Source organism: Labrus mixtus, chromosome 12 (assembly GCF_963584025.1).
Source record: "Labrus mixtus chromosome 12, fLabMix1.1, whole genome shotgun sequence".
NCBI lineage: Eukaryota > Metazoa > Chordata > Actinopteri > Labriformes > Labridae > Labrus > Labrus mixtus.
In genome coordinates, this window is record NC_083623.1 from 4,875,957 (window position 1) to 4,898,156 (window position 22,200).

Sequence of the window (22,200 nt, forward strand, 5' to 3'; positions counted from 1 at the left end):
TCCCTTTTTTTCCACACATTGCCTTAAAGAATTGGGATTGCATTTGGAAAACATTTCAGACGGTTTGAGAATCTTTCTCATTGAAATATGTCACGCTAAAAAAAAACTAGACTGTGTTTATCGTCCACTTGGCAACATGAGAAACCTCCGAATGGTCAGATCAAAAGCAAACTGAAAACTGCCCCCATCAGATGTCGGTAAATAAACGCCATCATTTCACGGTTCATTACATCCCTTGGAGTGCCGCCTGTTCATCTGCTTCTGTAGGCCTCAGATTGACTGTAAAGAGTTGGCGATACACTCAGGCTTCACTCGGCAGAATGAGCCCAAAAAAAAAACAGTTTTCTTGTGATTTATTTGCTATTTACAGGTCTTCAGTTTGATGAAATAACATCATGATGCAGATTTGTAACGGAAAAGTAAAATGCATGCTTTGACACGTCTGTCCTAAATAAACTTTTTTTTTTGAGTGTTTGTTGGATGGAGGTCAAATCGATCTTTTCCGAAGCATTCCTGCAAGTTGGGACTTTTAAATGTTTTTTTGGCTTTCGTGATAAAACATCAAGACGATTTGTTGCTCAAAGTTAAAATAAATTAAACTACACTACACTGCAAAAAAAAATCATCGTCAAAGTATTGTGGATTTTGTCCCCGCTTGCTTTTGCTCTTCATAAGGAAGGTTTGTCCTGCACACGCTGAAGCCTGCTGATACATGATTGGTCGATATTGCTCTGACTGCAAACGGAAAAACCAGAACACCTCACATACTAGAGTCTGCTCCTGCGAAAAAAGAGCCTATATATAAAAAATTTAAATATATCTATAAACATGTGCATACATTGATGCACATCTACAGGAATGTATCCTCTAACACTGAAGCAGACAGAATCTTTCAAGGTGCACTAATTACGTTTATACATATATGTATTGGCTTGTAAAAAAGGTGTTGGCTGGTAAACTGTGGATTTAATCAGCGTGTGAGCGTTGAGCTGTCAGGAAACATCAAATGGACTGTTTGCAGCGTTCTGCTCACAGAGCGTGTCCTCTGATTTGGCCACAGTCTCGTACCTTGCTGAGTTTGGCCTCGTACTCCTCCACCAATCTCTTCTTGTCCTGTTTGAGCTCCTCCACCCGCTCCGTCAGAGACTCCACCTGTGAGACATCAGCACAACATTCAAGGGAAAGCTTATACTGTAGGTACTGTTTTCACACATGCACAAAACTCCTGAAAACTTCAGGGCGGGGGTTCATGGGACGTTTATGTCACACTACGGGTGAGTAACTGGTGCAATCTCTACACATAACGAAGCTGCTTCATTCTCTTTTCTGCTTGTGAGAATGTTCTTTACCACTCTATTGATTATACTGTGAATACCTCCAATAAGATGTTGCATTGATAAAAAAAACTGTCATCAACTGTCCTCCCTCTTAAGACCTCCCCCTCCCATCCCTCAGTGAAAGTCTCCTGCTGTGAGGTTCATAAACCAACAAGCAGCGTAGGAAGATTTCAGGAGGAGCAAAGGTATCGTGATGAATCATTTTCTGTAAACAAGCAATGCTTTCCCTTTCAGCATGCATACGTTTTTAAAAACATGTATTCACAACATGTTGATGCAGTCAGGTAAAGTTTAAGAAAGTTATCAGCTACCCTTCAGATTCATTGGTGCCAATTTAGTGGTGATTGTTTTTATTTTGGATTCAATGTTGCAAACAAAGCTACTGTTAAAACATAAAAAACAGAGGATACACATAATATGGACTAGAGCAGGGGGGAAATAGATTTATGTAAAAATCAAGATTCTTATCTTATGACATTTTTAAATAGATTCATAACTTCCAAAAATCGATTTTCTTTTTTTTTTTTTGGCTCATCAGTCTCTCCTTGCTTAGCACTAAGGCTAGCTCTTTAACTCAGTAGAATGCCAAATGGAGCAGCAAGAAATTCAGCCGGTCTCACAGTAGCTGGAGTAGATCCTGAAGTATGTACTAAATCAAAAATAGACTTTGAATCATGAATCCAGAATCGTTTTGAATCCAAAATAGATTCTCAATCGAATCGTGACCCCAAGACTCGAAATTGAATCGTGAGAAACGTAAAGAATCCCAGCCCTCATATGAACTCCTTCATATTTATTTATATATCATACCCTGTATCGTTATTGCAGTATAGAACAATGTTAACCAGCATCACATATTTTTCTCATATTGCCCAGGTCTATAGTGCAGGTGTGAAAAAGGCTACAGGTCAAATTTGGAACAATCAAAAACATTTTTCAGCATGAAGGGATAAGACTTTAAAATGTTGTGTTTCCCCTGTTTGCTTTGCTGTGGCAGCGAGAATAGAACAAGTTGACCTGCTGTGATTTTGAGCTGATGCAGCAGGTTAATTTAAGGTTAATAAGAGAGTAATCACTGCTGTCCCACTTCTTCAGTCCTCCCTGTAGTGAGAGAGTTTGTTGTTTTGCTCTACTTCTGTGTTACCTCGGCTTTGTGCAGCTGTCCCAGTTTCTCCTGGTCTTTACTGTAGTTAGCGTTGTGGCTCTGGTGGCTGCGGAGGAGCTCCTGGATCTCCTGTCTGTGCTGGCCCTTCAGCTCCTCCAGAGCGACCTTCTTCTCCTGCTCGAACTGGGTCTGCGCCGAGCTGAACGTGCGCAGCTTGTCCTCGAAGGACCGCCGCATCTCCTCCACCTCGCGCGACATGGACACCACCCGCTGCGTGTGCTGTCAAGAGGAGACAGGAATGAAAGGGCGAGCTGAACGGGAGGATTGATTTGTGGGTTTGGAGGCTCCTCACACACATGGGTGAACTGTTTAGAAGAAAAAAAAGGCCCGACACAGCTGGTGATGTACTCACTCCGGGGAATCTGACCTTCTGGCTGCCATGCTGCCTGCTCTAAATCAGAGCTAAAAAAACCAGCTAACACAGAGAGCTGCGAACTAAACAGTACGACACTCTCCAAAAATAGAAGAACCATCACATAACATGATGACATCATATCACCTCTGTCGCCCCCCGGTGGTGGAATGAACTCCCTCTGCACCTTTAAGAAAAAGCTAAAGACCCAGCTCTTTCATGAATACCTACTAACTTAATGATGATGGTCTCCATATTATTGATGATGATGATGGTAATGACGATGGTTTTTGTTTGATAACGACGACTTATAAGATGGTTTCTATACTGATTAGAGCTCTCAAGAACTGCCCTCAATGTTGTGCTTTGCCTCTGGTCACTTCCTGTCAGCACCTGTGTGTCCAATCAGACTCAAAGCTGATCGTTTGCTCTTACTGACATTGTTCCCTTTTTTCTAGATCCTTGCTTGTGTTGTTCTTACTCTCTGATGTACGTCGCTTTGGATAAAAGCGTCTGCTCAGTGAACTGTAGAACACTGATGTAGATTGTTTTTACTCCAATAGGATACTTTTTCCATCATGTTCTTTTGCGTGAGAAATCTTGAAGAAACACGTCTCAGGACCAGATTTACATTTGCAGATTCAACCCCCCCCCCCCCCCCCCCGCCCTTTTTCATTTAATTTGGCTGCACCTGAAATTAGCATTTCATTTACTAAGGCTGCAGACAATTACACAATTAGCGACTCGCACTAACTACAAAATGTAATTTGCACCTGAACACCCTCGAATATTGAATCTGTCGCCGATGCAGACGCTCTGGCTTGCGGCGTGTGGTGGAAGCTGAGAGCGAGCTGTGTGTGTGTGTGCGTGTGAGTCAGTCGGCTGGAAGGTGTGACTGACAGCTTCTGCTGTTCAGTGTTCACGTGAAGGGGGCCGGTGACATTCATCTGTAGCATCCATCAGGGTGCTGAACTGTTATGACAACAGGAGTGCAAACACACCTTTGCATGAGCTGCAGTGGAGTCGCATGTTTCTCTCTCTCTCTCTCTCCAGCGTCACTCAAAATCATCCATCCAGAAGTTTTCAAATATATTCTCTGCCCAACCTCGACTCTATGCGCATAAAAAAATCCATAAAATGTCATGCATCTGTCTCTCCCTCTGTCAATTATTATATCGATTTGCACAAATGTTTACTGTATTCTAGACACGTGTGTGGAAAGGTCATAGCAACAGGCTGATTTATATTCTTGCAGTGTACACAGTGTATTAAATAACAGACAAAGTCAAGGATACTAACGTCATAAACCATCTGGTACTGCTCTTACACTAACTACAGGAAACAAGCTGCGCTCAATTATTCAAAACTCTATTTCCCAGTTTACTTTTAGTCCCGTCATTTGATGCTTATGTCCTGATTGGTTAGAGATAATTGCCTTTGAGTAGAGATCAAGCAAACGTAAAGATGTGAATGTTAGAATGGTAAATATAACGATGCACCATTGGATTAATACTTTAGGGCCTGTGTCCGTGAATGTCACTTTTTTTTGGGCTGGCAGCGCAGAAATCCTCCAAAATGGACTCAAACTGAAAGCTTCTCAAAGGAGCTTTAAAGAATGATATCTTTACATTGGCTAAAGCAGCAAATGATGTTTCTTCAGCATGCTGGAAATGATCTTTATATTTATTTTGAATGCCTGTAACTGCTGCCACAGGGAAGTTCTACGATGAGACATAGTCATCATATGTGTGTTTCATAACCAGCTCAAGACTCCTCACTGGAGCTTTAAAGGCACAGAGAGTAGATTCCACCACCAGGGGGCTCTCAATCAATACATTAACATAAGATGACGATGAGGCTTGCAGGAATTCACGAGAGTTATCTTATCACAGCAGCAAACACAGCAACAGAAGCGGTCTTTGACGTAACATCGGGTGTTTCCACAGGAATTATAAACATGTTAAGCTGAGACAAGTCCCCTTACAACTTTAAAATAACAGATTTATCAGGCTTTGAGAAAAGTTGGAAATATTTGAGGTAAAGTTTTACTCAACAAAAAATATACAACATAGGTTTAGTCAATTTAAATTAATTTATATATTTGAATGTAAACATTGTCATAAAATTCCACATATTGTACGTTTAACCAATTGAGTAAATATTCCTCACACACAGACTTACTTCCCTATGAGGGTTTTAACACACATAAAGAAAATGGAATAAATCCCTCCATCTTTCAGAGACACATTTGTAATATTGACGACTTCCAACTGTAACAACATCTGTTGGCAATCTCTAAAAATAGCAACCAGACAGTCGACACACTGTGATAATGGCGGTCTGTATTGACGTTGAGTTCTTCAGTTGTTTCCTCTGGTTAGATAATATTTTATGAAGCTGGCTGTCGTCATTTATCTAAGTTTTAGTTCTTATTAGTTTGGGTTACTGCGATGTTTTTTTCATTGATGGAACGTAAGCTTGTTAAAGAAGCTCTACTATTAGACTTATTAACCCTCTGATTTCTCCTTTGTCTCTTATTCATCAGAAGGCTTACGGTGATCAACATAAAGCCGAGTAGAGTGTTTAAAATCATATCTGTAAACACACCTTTTTTAAAATCTTATCTACATTTCTTCAGAACACATAGAGACCTCACATGACGTGTTGAATCAGGTCCTGAAGGAGTCCTGAACAACAAGTCAAAAGTCCAGACAAACACACAGCGTGGTGCTGACAGACATGAAAGACTCTCCAGCCTCACAGCAGGGGGCAGAAACAAACATTAGTTCTGATTACCTGCAGCTGTGACTGCAGTATCATGTCGGGCACAGCTGCTTTTTATACCACACACACACACACACACACACACACACACACACACACACACACACACACACACACACACACACACACACACACACACACACACACACACAGACACACACACAGACACACACACCCACAGACAGACACACACACACACACACACACACACACACACACACACAGACACACACACCCACAGACACACACACACACACACACACACACACACACACACACACACACACACACACACACAGACACACACACCCACAGACAGACACACACACACACACACACACACACACACACACACACACACACACACACACACACACAGACACACACACAGACACACACACCCACAGACAGACACACACACACACACACACACACACACACACAGACACACACACACACACACACACACACACACACAGACACACACACCCACAGACAGACACACACACACACACACACACACACACACACACACACACACACACACAGACACACACACCCACAGACACACACACACACACAGACACACACACCCACAGACACACACACGTCACACACACACACACACACATACCCACATACCCACATACCCACACACACACACACACACACACGTCACACACAAACCCAGACACACAAACACACACAGACACACACAGACACACACACACACACACACACACACACACACACAGACACACACACCCACAGACACACACACGTCACACACAAACCCAGACACACAGACACACACACACACACACACACACACACACACACACACCCACAGACACACACACACACACACACACACACACACACACACACACACAGACACACACACCCACACACACACACACACACACACACACACACACCCACAGACACACACACGTCACACACAAACCCAGACACACAAACACACACAGACACACACACACAGACACACACATACACACACACACACACACACACAGACACACACAGACACACACACAGACACACAGACACAGACACACACACACACACACACACATACACACACACACACACACACACACACACAGACACACACACACAGACACACAGACACAGACACACACACACACACACACACATACACACACACACACACACACACACACACAGACACACACACACAGACACACAGACACACACAGACACACACACACACACACACACACGTCACACACAAACCCAGACACACACACAGACACACACAGACACACAGACACACACACACACACACACACACGTCACACACAAACCCAGACACACACACACACACACACACACACACACACACACACACACACACACACACACACACACACACAGACACACACACACACACACAGACACACACACACACACACACACACACACACACACACACACACACACAGACACACACACACACACACACACACACACACAGACACACACACACACACACACACCACATCAATCGTGTGTCTACCTGAGCCTCAGTGCAGAGCTGCATGTCCTCCACCCTCTGACGGTAGCTCTCGAACTCGGCCAGCGCCTGTCTCTTCATCCTGTCGTGGAGCTCCATGGACTCCTCCAGAGACTGGATCCGCCTCTTCAGGTCGATCTCATCGCTGATCTTACTCTTGTACTGGACGGAGGAAACAGCAAAAGGCTCAGTAAGGCAAGTCATCTAAAAAAATGACTACTTTAATCATAGTGTAATAACATAAACGGTAATGTTGCAGCTCAGTGTGGATTAAACACAGGAATAATTATGTGATATAAGAGCCACACTTTGTAGAATAAAATGAAATACTTTATGAGAAAATTTAAAAACAACTTTTTTGCAACAGGAAAAAAATCGAGACATTTCTACCAAACTTCACCGACATTTAAAGATTTTTTCTCTGCAAACAAACATGCTCAGGAACAAACAGGATAATATAAATGATTAAATACAATCAGAAGCCGCCATCCTCGCTATTTGGCACCAGAATGACTCGTCCATTAAACTTAATTAATATTTATTAAAGCTCCGTGAGGAGGGTTAGGTTTAATCAGCACATTGAACCTGTAGACAGGAATATTAGTTAAATGGAAATCCTGTTATACAAATAGAAACACCACCTTGTGAGAAACACATCAAAAACATGGATTTGTTGTGTTGGATTTTTTATGTATTTTTGCTCTTATTAAATCTTTCTTTGAACAGATTGGGCTGAATGGATTTTCTCAAGATTTATCCTTTAACTCAATATAAAAATCAAACAGGAAGTGAAAGTAAAAAACTCAAACAGGAAGTGAAAATTAAAAACTCAAACAGGAAGTGAAAATAAAAAACTCAAACAGGAAGTGAAAATTAAAAACTCAAACAGGAAGTGAAAGTAAAAAACTCAAACAGGAAGTATAAATTAAAAACTCAAACTGGAAGTGAAAATTAAAAACTCAAACAGGAAGTGAAAATTAAAAACTCAAACAGGAAGTGAAAATTAAAAACTGAAATAGGAAGTATAAATTAAAAACTCAAACATGAAGTATAAATTAAAAACTCAAACAGGAAGTGAAAATTAAAAACTCAAACAGGATGTGAAAATTAGAAACTCAAACAGGAAGTGAAAATTAGAAACTCAAACAGGAAGTGAAAATTACAAACTGAAACAGGAAGTGAAAATGAGAAACTCAAACAGGAAGTGTAAATGAGAAGATTAAATAGGTATATCACATTCATATCATTATATTTCTCATTCAAAGAACCACACTGGATCTTCCCTCCAGGCAGACTTTGTGCAGAAGTGATGCATGTAAACATCTGTTCATGTGGAGCTGTTCAAGGTTAGTCACATTGCTTTCAGGGGGAAACAGTCATTACCATAGGATGCCATGACATATATACTTTAATGATTCATATTCATATATTTTAAATATTCATGTGTTTTCATGAATGCGATCGAGGCTCTCTGGTGGATTTTCCTTCATGTGATAGTGTGCAATGTGTTGTTTCATATACATATTTATGGCTGTGAAGGTTAACACACACAGCTTATGTTGATAGACTGACATGAATCGGACTCTGGATGACCTCAGTGAGTCCACTTTTAAAGATTCCTATCACATATTTAAATCAGGAGTGAATGCTAAGAAAGTAGAAAAGTTTCACACCATTCATTTATATATTTAATCAGAGACTCGCTGGTTATTAAACATACCTAAGGTAATGCTGCGTTATACATTTACTTATTCCTCCCGGGCAGCAGCAGGTGATTCATTAGTTATTTAAATGAATGCTCATTTACAGCCACTAAACCCGCTTTCTCTATTTGATCCAAATATCTCAAAGTTAGTTCCCTTTCTTTTGTTTCAAACATCAGTTACATACATAGAAAATAAACGTGACTGACGCTGCTCACACAGGGAAAACAAGATGCATGTGGGTTAACCCCCCCCCCCCCATAATAGAGTTGTGCACGTTCAGTCAACTCAACAGTAAAACGTCATCACCCTCACTAGTCAGCACCAGAATTTACTAGTCGGTTAAACTAATTATTCATATTTTGGCCAATGACTGTCAAATGTTATGCTCAAACTGCAGTGCAGCCACCTGCCACTAGTTGGGGCTGTAGCCCTGGACTGGCTGTAGCTCCAGTTCATGGCACTGCTCTCCCAGCTCTACTACCCAAATGTAAACAAGCATAATTCTACAATTCTACAATTCACTTAGCAGACGCTTTTATCCAAAGCACAACATTGAGGGCAGTTCTTGAGAGCTCTAATCAGTATAGAAACCATCTTATAAGTCGTCGTTATCAAACAAAAACCATCGTCACAACCATCATCATCATCAATAATATGGAGACCATCATCATTAAGTTAGTAGGTATTCATGAAAGAGCTGGGTCTTTAGCTTTTTCTTAAAGGTGCAGAGGGACTCTGCAGATCCAAACGGAGTTTGGAAGTTCATTCCACCACCGGGGGGCGACATAATGAACAGATAGTATTTCATAGGAGAGACGTGGTTTGGCATTATTTTGATCTACAAACTAGCGATAAAGTTGTATGTAGGCTGTGTTAGCTGCTAACGTTACCCGCACTTGGCAAATGAAAGTACATTCTTTATCCGCAGACAATTTTTAAATAAATTGTGCTCAATGTTGACTGTTTTCCGAGTGTTTTCTTAACTTTAGACTTGTCTGTTAAACTGAATTTAAATTTAATTTGGTTTAACCTACTAGGAAATTCATCGGCTGGGAACATCCCTAATGATGGAACCTTGCCAAGTTGAAGTGTACATTTAAAGATGTTGAAGTCCTTATTTTAAAACTTGTGAGTAATCTCCACATCATGTCAGTGTAAATACTGTAGGAGCATCTAGAGACAACGTACATCAGTGCTAACTAATCCCATTCATACACACTCATATGCGGCTGACGCAGCAGCAGGAACAGTTTGGGGTTAGGTATTTTGACCTATGACTGAAGAAGCTGGGAGACCCCACTAACGCCATACCGACTCTACCACTAAGCCACAGCCACCCCCAAAAAAACACAAAACAAAACCCATTCAGATCTATAATGTAAAGTGTGTAAACCTGGAGTATCTTCTCTCTGGTCTCAGACAGAATTTGCTGCACTTCCTCTTCATGGGCCTCCTTCAGAGTGGCGATGGCCGCCTCGTGTTCGTCGTTTTTCGTGTTCAGTGCATAGATAACCTGCAACAGAGAGGAGGAAAAAAGCCATTAGCTGAGAGACATGTTTATAATCAGGAGTTATTACAGTATTAAAAAAGCTGCTCCTGTCGCAGCTCGGGTTCAGCCAGCGTGGCCTGCTGTGTGTGGACTGGATGCTGGAACTGGAGTGCTGGACGTACTTGGTTAAAAGTAAAGAAACATGACAATAAAAAAAAAAGTTTTGTATTGATTCTTTTTTAAATGGATCTCATCTATTAACCTCTTTACCTTTATATTTTAAAAAAACACTTTGTTAAACCAAAATCACTCCTAAGCTGTTTCATAAACACAGTTTAACTTGTAGGCACAACAAGAAGATGGCATCTATCCAATATTCATAGTCAAACCCTACCACACTGAAATCATTTATTGTAATTGTACTTCTAATCAGCCAACAAATCAAATGAAACATAGACATGACCGCCGTATTGTTAAGCTTATAATGCTACTGCATTGCAAGTGAGTAGGGATGTAAAGATGAATCGTAAAGTTGTGATTTAATGGATTCAAAGGTGTCAAGATTCACATCGGTACTCTGAAAAATGAATCGCAATAATATTGTGAGCGTCAGCAGAGCAAGATTTAGAAATTGAGGACGCACGTGTGGAAGCAGTTTGGCTGTCCCCAAGACAGAAAATGAACGAGGTGAGACGATAACAGACGAGACAAAAACTGTGCAGATATCTCAATAAGACAGAAAACTACACAAATAGCACAACCAACATGATGAAGCATTTAATCCACACCTCAGTGAGAAGCTCCAATCACGTCCCCTTGTTGAGAGAAAGAAAACATTAAAAGGCCAAACCACACTGACAAGCAGGTTAGGAATCTTTTTCAGTCATCATTTGTCTACAGTCTCATTTTGTAAAATAAATCCTGAGACAATCGTATCATGAATGGTATCGTGAGTTGAGTGAATCGTTACATCCCTACAAATGAGCAAAGAAGACAACTTAAAGAGCAGCTGTGTATATCTGGTGTGGAGCTGTATGCAGTAGAACCAGCAGAGACCCTTCCAGTGCGTGCTGTGATTTTCCCAGTATTAGCTCAGAAGCATCAGTGTTCCCCCACTGCTATAAATTAGAGATCAGTTGACGCCTTGTCTTGCCAAAAGGATAAAAATAACTCAAGCTAACTTTTGTGCATGAAATTGACCTTTAAATCACTCCTTCAAAAAAAAAAATACAAGCATCCATCCACAGAGCCGTAATCTGACAACACAGTGATCCCTGCACAGAGAGAGAGAGAGAGAGAGAGAGAGAGAGAGAGAGAGGACATTTCCACATGAGAAACCAGGAGATTGCTTCCCCCCCCCCCCCCCCCCCCGCCCCCCCCGCCCTCCCCGCCCTCCGTGAGAAACAAAAGCATTGTGTTGGCCTCTTTGAAAAGCAGAGTCAATAATTCAGCAACATCGAACTGTGCGATGGTGCTGGAGGAACCTTTGCTTACTTTGGACCAAAGTCCGTCAAGACTGTGAGAAAAAAACAAAGGGAATAAAGAGGATTGGAAAAAGGAGGACGGTCTCCTCTTTGAGTGTTAGTGTTACCACGGCTCACTGAGAGATGAAACCATTTCTCTGACAGTGGTGGTTCTTCATTCTCTTATTTATTTATTCCCCGCACACTTTTATTCTGGTGTTGCCGACACCAACAGAGCTGTGTGAAGAGAAACTGAAACGCGCCGTAATGAAGAGCTACTCAGCCGTGATTGTTATTCCCTTTTTTTTTTTTTTAATCGACTGACCTCTAAATTGCGATGTAATTGCATATTACATTTAAAAATGCATTATATATTAATTTAGAAGTAAATACACAAAGGAAGCAAAAAGAAGGTCAAGAAGGGGCGCTGGTTTAGCTAAGTTGGTAGAGCCGGCGCACCATTCCACAGTCCACAGAGGTCACAGTCGACGTCCCATTGGTTCTGACCCTGACGCCGTTTGGTGAACGTCATCCCCCCCCGACTATCTCTCCTCAGCTTCCCTGTCACTCTACAGCTTCCTATCTAAGTTAAGGCAAAAGATCAAAAAATCACAAGGTGTTTCCTCCAGGTAAAACAGAATCTTCATCTATCCGGAGCTCTGATCTGAATTCCGCCCCCTCTCCTTTTTTTCATGTTCACAAATGAGGAAGCGAGGCGCCAAAGATCAGAGACAAACCCGCAATGAGCCACATGAAGCTGACAAAATTCAGTTTGCTCACAAAATAAAGCACCCCCCCCCCCCCCCCCCCGCCTCTCATGGCTAAATTATTCAGCCAGCTCAGTCCCTCATCAGCTTAACAAGTGAACGGAGCAGACGTAACACTTAGGAAGCTCAAATCTCCATCGCATCCCGAGACGCATCAGCACGCTACTGCAGATGAAAAATGCTATAATCTTAATGCAGCGGTGTCTTCTGGTTTGCAACGACACACACACACACACACACACACACACACACGCACACACGCACACACAGACGCTTAGTGAAATTACAAACACGTAGAATATATGCACACACACGTATCCGAGCAAAAGAGCCACCAGCAGAGACTGTCAAGAGCCTCATGAACCAATGCACCCGAGTCCAAACTCATCAGCTTAATTTGTCTGACAAATGGTCAGATGGGCAGAGAGGAGTGTGTGTGCATGAGTGAGAGAGAGGAAGAGTGTGTGTGTGTGTGTGTGTGTGTGTGTGTTTGTGTGTCCAAACCAGGGAAATGACAATCCTCGCTCAAGAGACAGAGGCTGCCTGTATTGTCAATGTTTGTCATTGTAATGAGTCGACACATACTGGATTGAGCAGGCCAGCAACATGCTCAACGGAGATGTGAATCTACATATATTATACAATATTCTTGGTCAGAACTCACAATACTTGAATTTAATCTAATTTATGAAAAGGAAAATGGATAGATAAACTTTGGTTTTGTGAAGAAGAAAAAAAGATTCTGGTGCAAATGCAGTAAATTTCAAGGATTAAAAATATGTAACAATGTGACACTGGGGGTTTTGTTGGACTACAATCTGTATGAAGTCAGAGGCTCGGTTATTAAGGCCCTGACACACCAAGGAGATCGTCGCCCATTGGTCCTAGTTGGACCGTCGGTGAGCGGTCGTCGCCCTAGTTTTTGCATGTTTTCAACATGTTGAATCAGCGTCGGTGGTCGGTGAGATGAATCTCTCTGATTGGATGTTCTGAGGTTTCATTTCTCTCCAGCTCTCCTCTCAGGTTCAGTAAAACCCCTTGAGCATGCCGCTGTAGTCTCCATGCTTTCACCCATTAGTGCGGTTTCTCCTTATTTGTCGCCTCTTCTTTTCTTTTTCCACTAAAAGACCAAGAACTGACAACGCCAGCGCCATTTTCAACTTTTTATCAGACATTATTCTCCATTAGTAGACGACCTATAATACGAGTGGTGAGCGACAGCGGTGTGAAAATGGTCATCTCGTATCATAACCGCCTGCTGGCATGGAGAGTTATTTCCTCTCACACGTGTGCAGAACGTACGTGGTGTAGTGCAACTTTTTGGCCAAGCGAGTGGCGACTAGAGGCAACGCCTCAGGCGGCCTGCGTCGCCACTACTTCTTTGCCTTCTGCTTGGTGTGTCAGGGCCTTTACACTACCCTGACGATTTATCTAAGCTAGTAGCCATTAAGATTTACCCAACTACCCAACTAGCCTGGCAGCTGATTGTAATATTACTATTTGCTTTATTGTCGAAATAGAATTTTTCCCTGTTGCGGTTCATTGCTGAATTTCAATAGCTAATCACGATCACTCCCATTTTTAATCATGTTGAAATTTAATTATTTTGCATTTAAAACTGTTTTTGTTTGGCTTTTATTTTGAATGTTTGTGCCGTCTTAAGCCGAGTGTACCTCACATCCTGTTTGAAAACATACCTGCTTTTATTTTGAAATAAAATACAACCATCACAACGATCACAGTACTACAGTACGCCGGCGTCAACGCACTCGTGGAGGATCTGCCGAGCATCCCAGACGCCTTAGCCAAGGCATGCAGCTTGTTCTGACTCTTACACAACGTTTCTTTTACAAAACTTGTAGGTAACAGCCCTTGGAAGTCAAACTGAACGGTCAGACTCAATCAGAGGTGATGTAAAAGTTAGAGGACAGTGAATGTGACGGAGGCCATAAAACACAGTGAAGAGGACGGCATGCTAACTCTCAGTTCATGCTGCTGTCGGTGGCTCATGCTGCTTTGCATGCGTCGCTGTAGACGTGTGAGAAAAACTGAACTAGAGAAGCTGTGAGCGGGGCGTGATCCTCCCTCATCTCCTCGGGTCGATCGCTCCATGTCCTTGGAGGATTTTGCATAAATGACAGTGATACCAGGCGGATCGATACGGCGACAGCGAAATGCCACAAATTTCATCTGTCATCCGGGAGAAAGTCACAGCTGAGAAACTCACAGAGACTTTCAGCAGGCGCGATGCAGCCGAGTCCCTGCTGGCTGCTGGATGAAATATGACTCTGCTGTCAAACAATGTGAAAGCTGAAGAATTACGGCTTCTTTTTGGTTCCGTCGGCTCACTTTGACTGAAACTTTTTTAACCTTTTATTGTACTTTTTTTATGCTTTATTTGACTGACTCCCTACAAAGCAACTATTTCCATTTAAGAATATTCAAGAGATGTTCCACTTTTTTTCATATTTCTTGTTCTTTCTTTTGCCTCGTACCGTCTTCTGTCTCTACTGTTTGGATACTTGTTCCTGAGAAGTGAGTGTCAGATTATGATCGTCTTCGCCGTACTCTTGACATTCACTTAAAAATAAACTTCAGAAAGCAAACTCTGACGTCAAAAAACATCTCAAGCCTGATGTCTCTGAATACATCCGACACAGAAAGATATGTTTTCATATAAATAGAAGTGAAATCAGGAAAATAAAGATTGAACTGAAGACTGAGACTAATAAACTTTATCTCTCACTGTAACATTGTTTTTTTAATAAAGTGAAAACTCCCTAACCCTACTGATCCAGATCAAGCCAGAGCCTCCATGATCTCGCCTCCCAGATCAGGCTGCAACAGACCAGGAAGTGTCACCAACTGGATGTTGGGTATTTCAGAATAAAACATTCAATTTTGACGGTTCAGAACAATTTCTCATATGTCTGTTTATCAGGGTTTAGTACCACATTTATTGTATTATCTCGCGCTGTAGAGAGTGTAATCCAGCGGGAACTCCTTTGTCTCGGCACTCCAGACATCCGGGCGATGCTGCTCCATCCTGCGCTCTGAGAACTCAGCCTGTAGGTGTTGACGGACGAGGGAGCACAGAGCCCTAACGGAGCGGAGCGGACATGCAACGCACAAGTAGAAAACATGCTCGTGGAATCATGGAAACAACAAGAGTGCCTTTATAATAACAAAGAGTACGGTCTTAAGTGTGTTATGGTAACATTTGTTGTGAATTGGCGCTTTACAAATTACGATTGATTGATTGATTCATAATGTATCATGTAAGACATGCTGCAGTCGGGCAGTCAGCAGACGACGTCGATCGTCTTGTTTGTTTTCCTCTGAAGTCACGTTGGATCACGCGAGTTTCTATGAGATCTCGTGTCTGTGGAATCACAACTGTGAGATCGTTACTACAAACGGCAGGTGTGTGGTCTGACTGCATCATCTCGTGTACGTTCAGAAGATAATGTTAAAAAGTGGATGAAACTGCAGTCTCTCACGTTTTTAAAATCGGTAGAGAGTTGAAAATTGTGGCGTATGTTGCTTACTTATTTTAAAGTTGATTAATTCCAAAGACTGCAACAATAATTAAATAACAGATTTATAAGAAATAGTTATGCAATTTTTTCTATTTAGAAAAATGTGGCAGAAAAAAAAGATTTAAAAGTCAAACTGAAGATGAAACTTCTTCAGAACTTGAACAATAACAGTGTGAGGTAGTCTGACAGTGGAGGTAAGTCATCACTTTTTAATGAGGTCATAAAAAAAGAGGAAGATTCAGAGGTGATCAAAGTGATTTATTCTGTTTTATCCTCAACGCTCCAAAACTCTGAAATTGTTGTTATACTTATACTAAATTGCTTATGAGTTCTATTTGAAGACTTTTTTAGGTCTTTTGCCTTCCTAAACGATCGCATACTTTCCCCAGAGATGCCATTTTTTTCCACACAATCTTGCAGATTTATCACTCCCCATTCAACACAGGAAGGAATGGAGATTATTAATGTAGCTTTATGTCTCTCTAAGGGTTAGCTGAGGCATCGTAGGGTTTGATTTATTCCAAACTGGAGACCTTTTGGTACTTTATTGCAGAAAAACTGCACTAAAAAAGACAAAGTATACACCGTATCCTCTTCTGATTGAACTGTGGGTAGTTTGTTACCAACGGGGCCAATGAAAAATACAGCAACAAACAACAAGCCTTTCTGGTATATCATAAATTATTAATGACTTCTGATGTGTGTCAGTGCATTTAGAACCTTCAAAATCAATAAGAAAGAAAAGCAAGCGATGTTTTTTAAAAACAAACTTTAAAGTCCCCATCAAATTAAATCAATTGCTTTAACTTGTTTTAATCCAGCGTTTACTCATTATCTACCAATCAAAAAGCTTGTTGAAGCTGACGAACCAATCAAGTGTACGCCAACGTTATGTCCCGCCTTCTATCTTGTGATTGGTTCTATCCATAGACTGTAAATATTAATGGATGAAGACAGATCTTCAGTCGTATTTTTAACCAAAAGCTGCTTCAAAAGAAAGAGAGCGCCGCCTTAATTGCTCGAGTATGTTGGTAACTTTTTTGGCACAGAAACATTTTCCAACAGATTTGACAGAGCAATTAAAACGGTGTTTGCCTAGGACTTGTATTTGTGCTGCTTTTGTTATCACTCGTCCATGAGCAAAGCAAACTGCAAGCTTTTGAAACAAAAGAGACCCCAAAACAAGTAAAAGTTTGTAACCTGGGGACAAAGAAACCAAACTTCCAAGATGGCTCCAACCCAAAAATGAAAAGAATACACGCCAAACGGGACCAAATGTTGTTCCCGGATTAAAAAAGGATCAAAGAGAGGAAAAAAAAAAATATGAAAAGATGCTGGGTTCTTTTCAGAAACAAGGTGGAACAACCTCAAAGGATCTAATGACTCTTAATGAACTCAGACTGGCAGCAATCTCCTCTCATTACACACACACACACACACACACACACCTTATCCGTCTCTAAGCTCGTCTCTCCGTCAGTTGATGAGACTTTGATGATAATGACCATGTCTAATGACGACCATTTCGCTTCCTTAACGTTAGCCGGTAGTCGTTCTCCAGCCTGTAGCAGCACAGCTTTGTCTTATGAGTCAGTGGGTGTGAGCAGATAAGAGGAAAAGATTGGAGGGATGAAGAATCTACTGATGGAGGTATTTTGGTGTAGTTTGAAGAATGGCTCGCACCTTGTAAAATAATATAAATATGTATGTAACCTTTAAAGATTTATTTAAATGACATCTAATAGAAGCAGCTTGACATTTCTGGAGGCATGCAAACGTTACATGACAGAAACAAACTCTCAAAAGTGTTTCCAAAGAGACCAGCGTGGTAAGGTTGTTGGCATGTTTTTGTAATGCTCGATGGTCTGGAAAAGAACCAAATATTTAAAATAAACTGCATATCTGAAGTCATATTTCTAACCAAAAGGCTGCAGCTGGAGAAAAAGAGAGAGAGCAGTGGTAGTTCATACAAATACACAAATCAGCTCAACTGACATTGAATTATGATAAAATGGTAAATGGACTTTTACACCGCAAGTCACACCTACCCATGCACACTCACTCACACACTGATGGTAGAGGCTGCTATGTAAAGTGTCCATCAGTATTGACTAATCCCAATCATACCAATTCATACACCACCAACTAAGCTGCGGGAGCAACTTGGGGTTAAGAGTCTTGCCCAGGGATACATTGGATGTGTGACTGCAGGAGCTAGGGATCGAACCCCCCACCTTCCGGTGGAAAGACGGCCGACTCTACCAACTGAGCCACAGCCGCCCCTGCGTTGGCAGCATTTCCATACCGAAACATTGAAAATATTTTGACGTCAACTGGTTCCCTTATCTTAGCTCAGCATAGCATGAGCACTAGAAAGAAGAAAATAGCTGGCTGTGTTTTGGGGAGGCAAGATCCAACAAAAAAGCACCTCTAACATTTACTAATATCTTGTCTGTTTGATCCATCCAGGAGCTGAAGTGTGAAACTGATGATTTGTTGGATGACAGGGGGGTTACGTACCAAACTGTTTGCCTAGCTTTGAGAAATGTCCCCCCAGGCAACAACAACAACAAAAGATCCCAGGAAGTGATGTGGTTAAAAAAAAAAAAAAAAAAAGAAAGAGTCCAGAAAACCCCCAGAAAAGAGCAGATGGATGTGGATGACCACTTTAAACGTCACGGTGTCAGATCAGGATGCCTGTTCTCTCTATGAAGTGTCTTTGTGACAAGCTAAGTAAACACGCTGATGGCTGAGGCCTTTAACTGAACAGACTGCTAAAATAAACTTATAGACCTTCATATCTGAGAAAGGAAATACATATATTTCCCAAGATATTAAACTATTCCTCAAAGCTCATTTTACCCCCCCTCAGAGACCAGCCTTCATAAAAACCTCAACCTGTGGGTCAGACTAGATTCCAGTTGCACATTTGTGCAGCCCGCTCATTTCAAACGGAACGCCTCACAGATATGAAACACTGTATTTTGGAAAGCGCATCGATTTCTGCACACATGGGAATAAAATCGTTAACGGCGTGGAAGAAGGGCAAAGAGGAGACACAACATTTAATTGCTGTGACAACTATTGATGTGGCTGAGCCCTTTTATAGCAGGGGGGGGGGGCTGCTGCTGTAGAAGGGGGGGGAACAGTTTAGTGGGAAAATGGTTTAGCAAGCAATTAACTTCATCATTACTGCAGCATGCTCGACTATTGAGCCAGCTTTGTCTCCTCTTTTTTTTTCTGACAGGATTCTATCTGTCCTGAGCTTTAACTGTTACTTCCCTCCCTTAAAGTCACGGGAGTATAGTTCAGCTGCCTTTATTTAATTAATGGTTATTTAAAAATGAATTTCTTATTTTATACAGGGAACGGCTTTGTTCTTGACATCGGGATCAGTTTAAGTGACAAAAAACTCTGAAGTCAATGTAAACCTGTTGTCATCTTCAAACAACCCTCACCTGACCCTCACCCTAATAACTTATCATGTGGCTGATGTTCCTTGCTAAACCTATTTGATGACACCCCGCTCTTGAAGACCGTGAGTTGGACCTTGAGTGGAGGTATTTTATCCCCCACTCTCCTTATTTTAAACTCCATCCACGGTCCTGTATGTCGTCTTAAAGAATATAGAATAGTCTGTTCTAACGAGAGAGGTATGCCAACTTGTGCCTCTTGATATCTATTAAATGTAAACTGTGCAGTGTGACAGGACCCGTGTGCTGTGTTTACTCTCTCTTTATGATCATCATTTTTAATTGTGCGTCTCCCTCGCTCCACTCCTCCAGCCCTTTTCCCTTCTAACACTTCTCTAATGGCTTGACCGGTGTATGAATTTACCAATGCTGATTCTATAAGTGAATCGGGGATTTTCTCTCGTGCATCCATCACAGAAAACACAAGGTGGACTCTGATCCCTGTGAATATGAATATTAACTATAGGTACTACATCAGCATGAAATAAACATTATTTGTGAATGCTTTTAGCACGGCAGCGTCATATAAAAATAACCTTTTGAGAGAGGAAATAAAAGCAGCAATCTGCTGATTAAAACCAATATTGTTATTAGCTCTGCCTCATATCTGTAATGCACTGCACAACCTCTTCACCTCTCCCTCCTCCACCATCTCAAACTTCCATGTTTTCTTAATAAATACATTGCACACTGAGGCAGCGTGCCATCTCATTTCCACAGCCTCAGTATGACGCGTTTAAACTCGGAGTGAATTTAACCAAGCAGAGAGAGAGAGATAGGACGCCTAATTGCTTTAATTATAATGCGTGGCTGTGATCTGCTAAACTGTAAGGTGCACCTTAATCCGTCAGCTAATTACGGGATGTTCTGTGCCGGTGGAAGTGGGGGAGCGGTTTCAGACGGAGTTTTCAGCTGATGAGTAAAGTGCTCAAAGTTTGGCTTTAATTAAATCCTGGATCAGTGGATCGCCTCTTTAAGTAGATTGCCAAATAAACTACGACAGCACCATCATTTTTTAATGAAGCATCCGCTGAAAAACAAAGTCATGACTCACTTGCTACAATCCGATCCGTCAACTTAGAAGAGTAGAAAGAAAGAAAAAGTGAGGCTCAATTTTCAAGTTTGCAGCGTCGTCAAACTCTGGTGTTGAAAAATTAACCCGATGCAGAAATGTAAAAAAGGTGCAGTTACTGAAGGGTAACAGGAACACCCAGTAGAAAATGCCCATATGAACCGCAGACTCAGGCATGTCTACATCCTGGTGCTTAAAGGCTGAGAGTTATGCATAAATGTGTGGGGCGTGGCAAGTGTACCAACAGGAGGGCAGATGTTTCCCAGGAAGTCTCAAGACTCAACTCTTATCATTTCTCCTGTTACTAGATGCTAGTTAAGTGGACATAACCTTTCCAGCATGGCGACCGCCATCGTTCAGCTTCAAAACACCTATTCAGAAACCAACGTGTGACATCACTGAGGCTACGTCATGTTTTATACGGTCTATGTTTGGAGTGATTCATGACTGAATTTGTTCGTTTTTTTTATTTGACACAGTATCAGATTTATCAACAATGACAGGGTCTTTGTTTGAGATGCATTCTCTGCTCAGAAAAGTTTACCCCAAACACGCTCAGAAGTAGGGAAGTAGAGTCTGGATGTAAACACATTGCTGCATCAGATTAGTAAAGCCAGAAGAGATCTTTAACCACACTTGATAAATCCTTCTAAGGTTTTTTTCTTTTTGGTTGAAAACTCAAAACTTTCCAAAAAAAAAAAAAAAACTCTAAAGGTTCATGAACAGAAACGACAGCAGGGAAATGGAAATGTGGACTTCATTTCCTGATTTTATGGAGGACATAGCGCTGAACGCAGGTGGCTAAACATATGTTTTGCACAAATCTAAATGTGCTTGTGGAGTATTTTTAGCTCACAAGCTGTTGGCAAAAAAAAGTCCTTCTGCGTTCTGGACGGATATTTAACTAGTTATTTTGGCCGGTTTTGCCAATACACATGTAACCTAAAAGTATTTGGCTTCCAAAGTGTGTGTGTGTGTGTGTGTGTCTGTATGTGTGTGTGTGTGTGTGTCTGTGTATTGTTCCGCTATTACATAATCAAAACAATAGGGATGCCTCTAATTGAATAACAAGCACCATCTGGAGCCAATAGTAAACTGAAGGTTCGGAGTGCATTTTGTTGTTTTTACTGCTGATTTAACACACACACACACACACACACACACACACACACACACACACACACACACACACACACACACACACACACACACACACACACACACACACACACACACACACACACACACACACACACACACACACACACACACACACACACAATCATTGCAGATATAACTCGTAATTCTAAAAACATAGACAGATCATTATGTCTCTATCACATCTAAGGTACATTGCTAAATCAAAAATACATTTAATTGCAAATACAAACATATGTGGATAATTATAGTTTTGGTTAAAGCTAATGCCTAGGCTTCTTTTAAGTCTCTGATGGTTATTTAACAGTTTAATATTTAGCATTAAAGCAGGATCATC

The 22,200-nt window shown here is 41.4% G+C and overlaps 1 protein-coding gene across 2 annotated transcripts in view; it reads right to left on the reverse strand.

The window, feature by feature from the left end:
- fam184ab (family with sequence similarity 184 member Ab) overlaps window positions 1–22,200 on the reverse strand; it is a 167,432-nt gene that overhangs the window by 94,039 nt on the left and 51,193 nt on the right. For both annotated transcript variants that reach the window (XM_061051617.1, XM_061051618.1), the window contains exons 2-5: window positions 10,296–10,415; window positions 7,200–7,358; window positions 2,482–2,721; window positions 1,069–1,152 (exon numbers count right to left, since the gene is read on the reverse strand). In XM_061051617.1, the coding sequence (XP_060907600.1) occupies window positions 1,069–1,152; window positions 2,482–2,721; window positions 7,200–7,358; window positions 10,296–10,415 (603 nt within the window). The remainder of the gene's footprint in view (window positions 1–1,068; window positions 1,153–2,481; window positions 2,722–7,199; window positions 7,359–10,295; window positions 10,416–22,200) is intronic.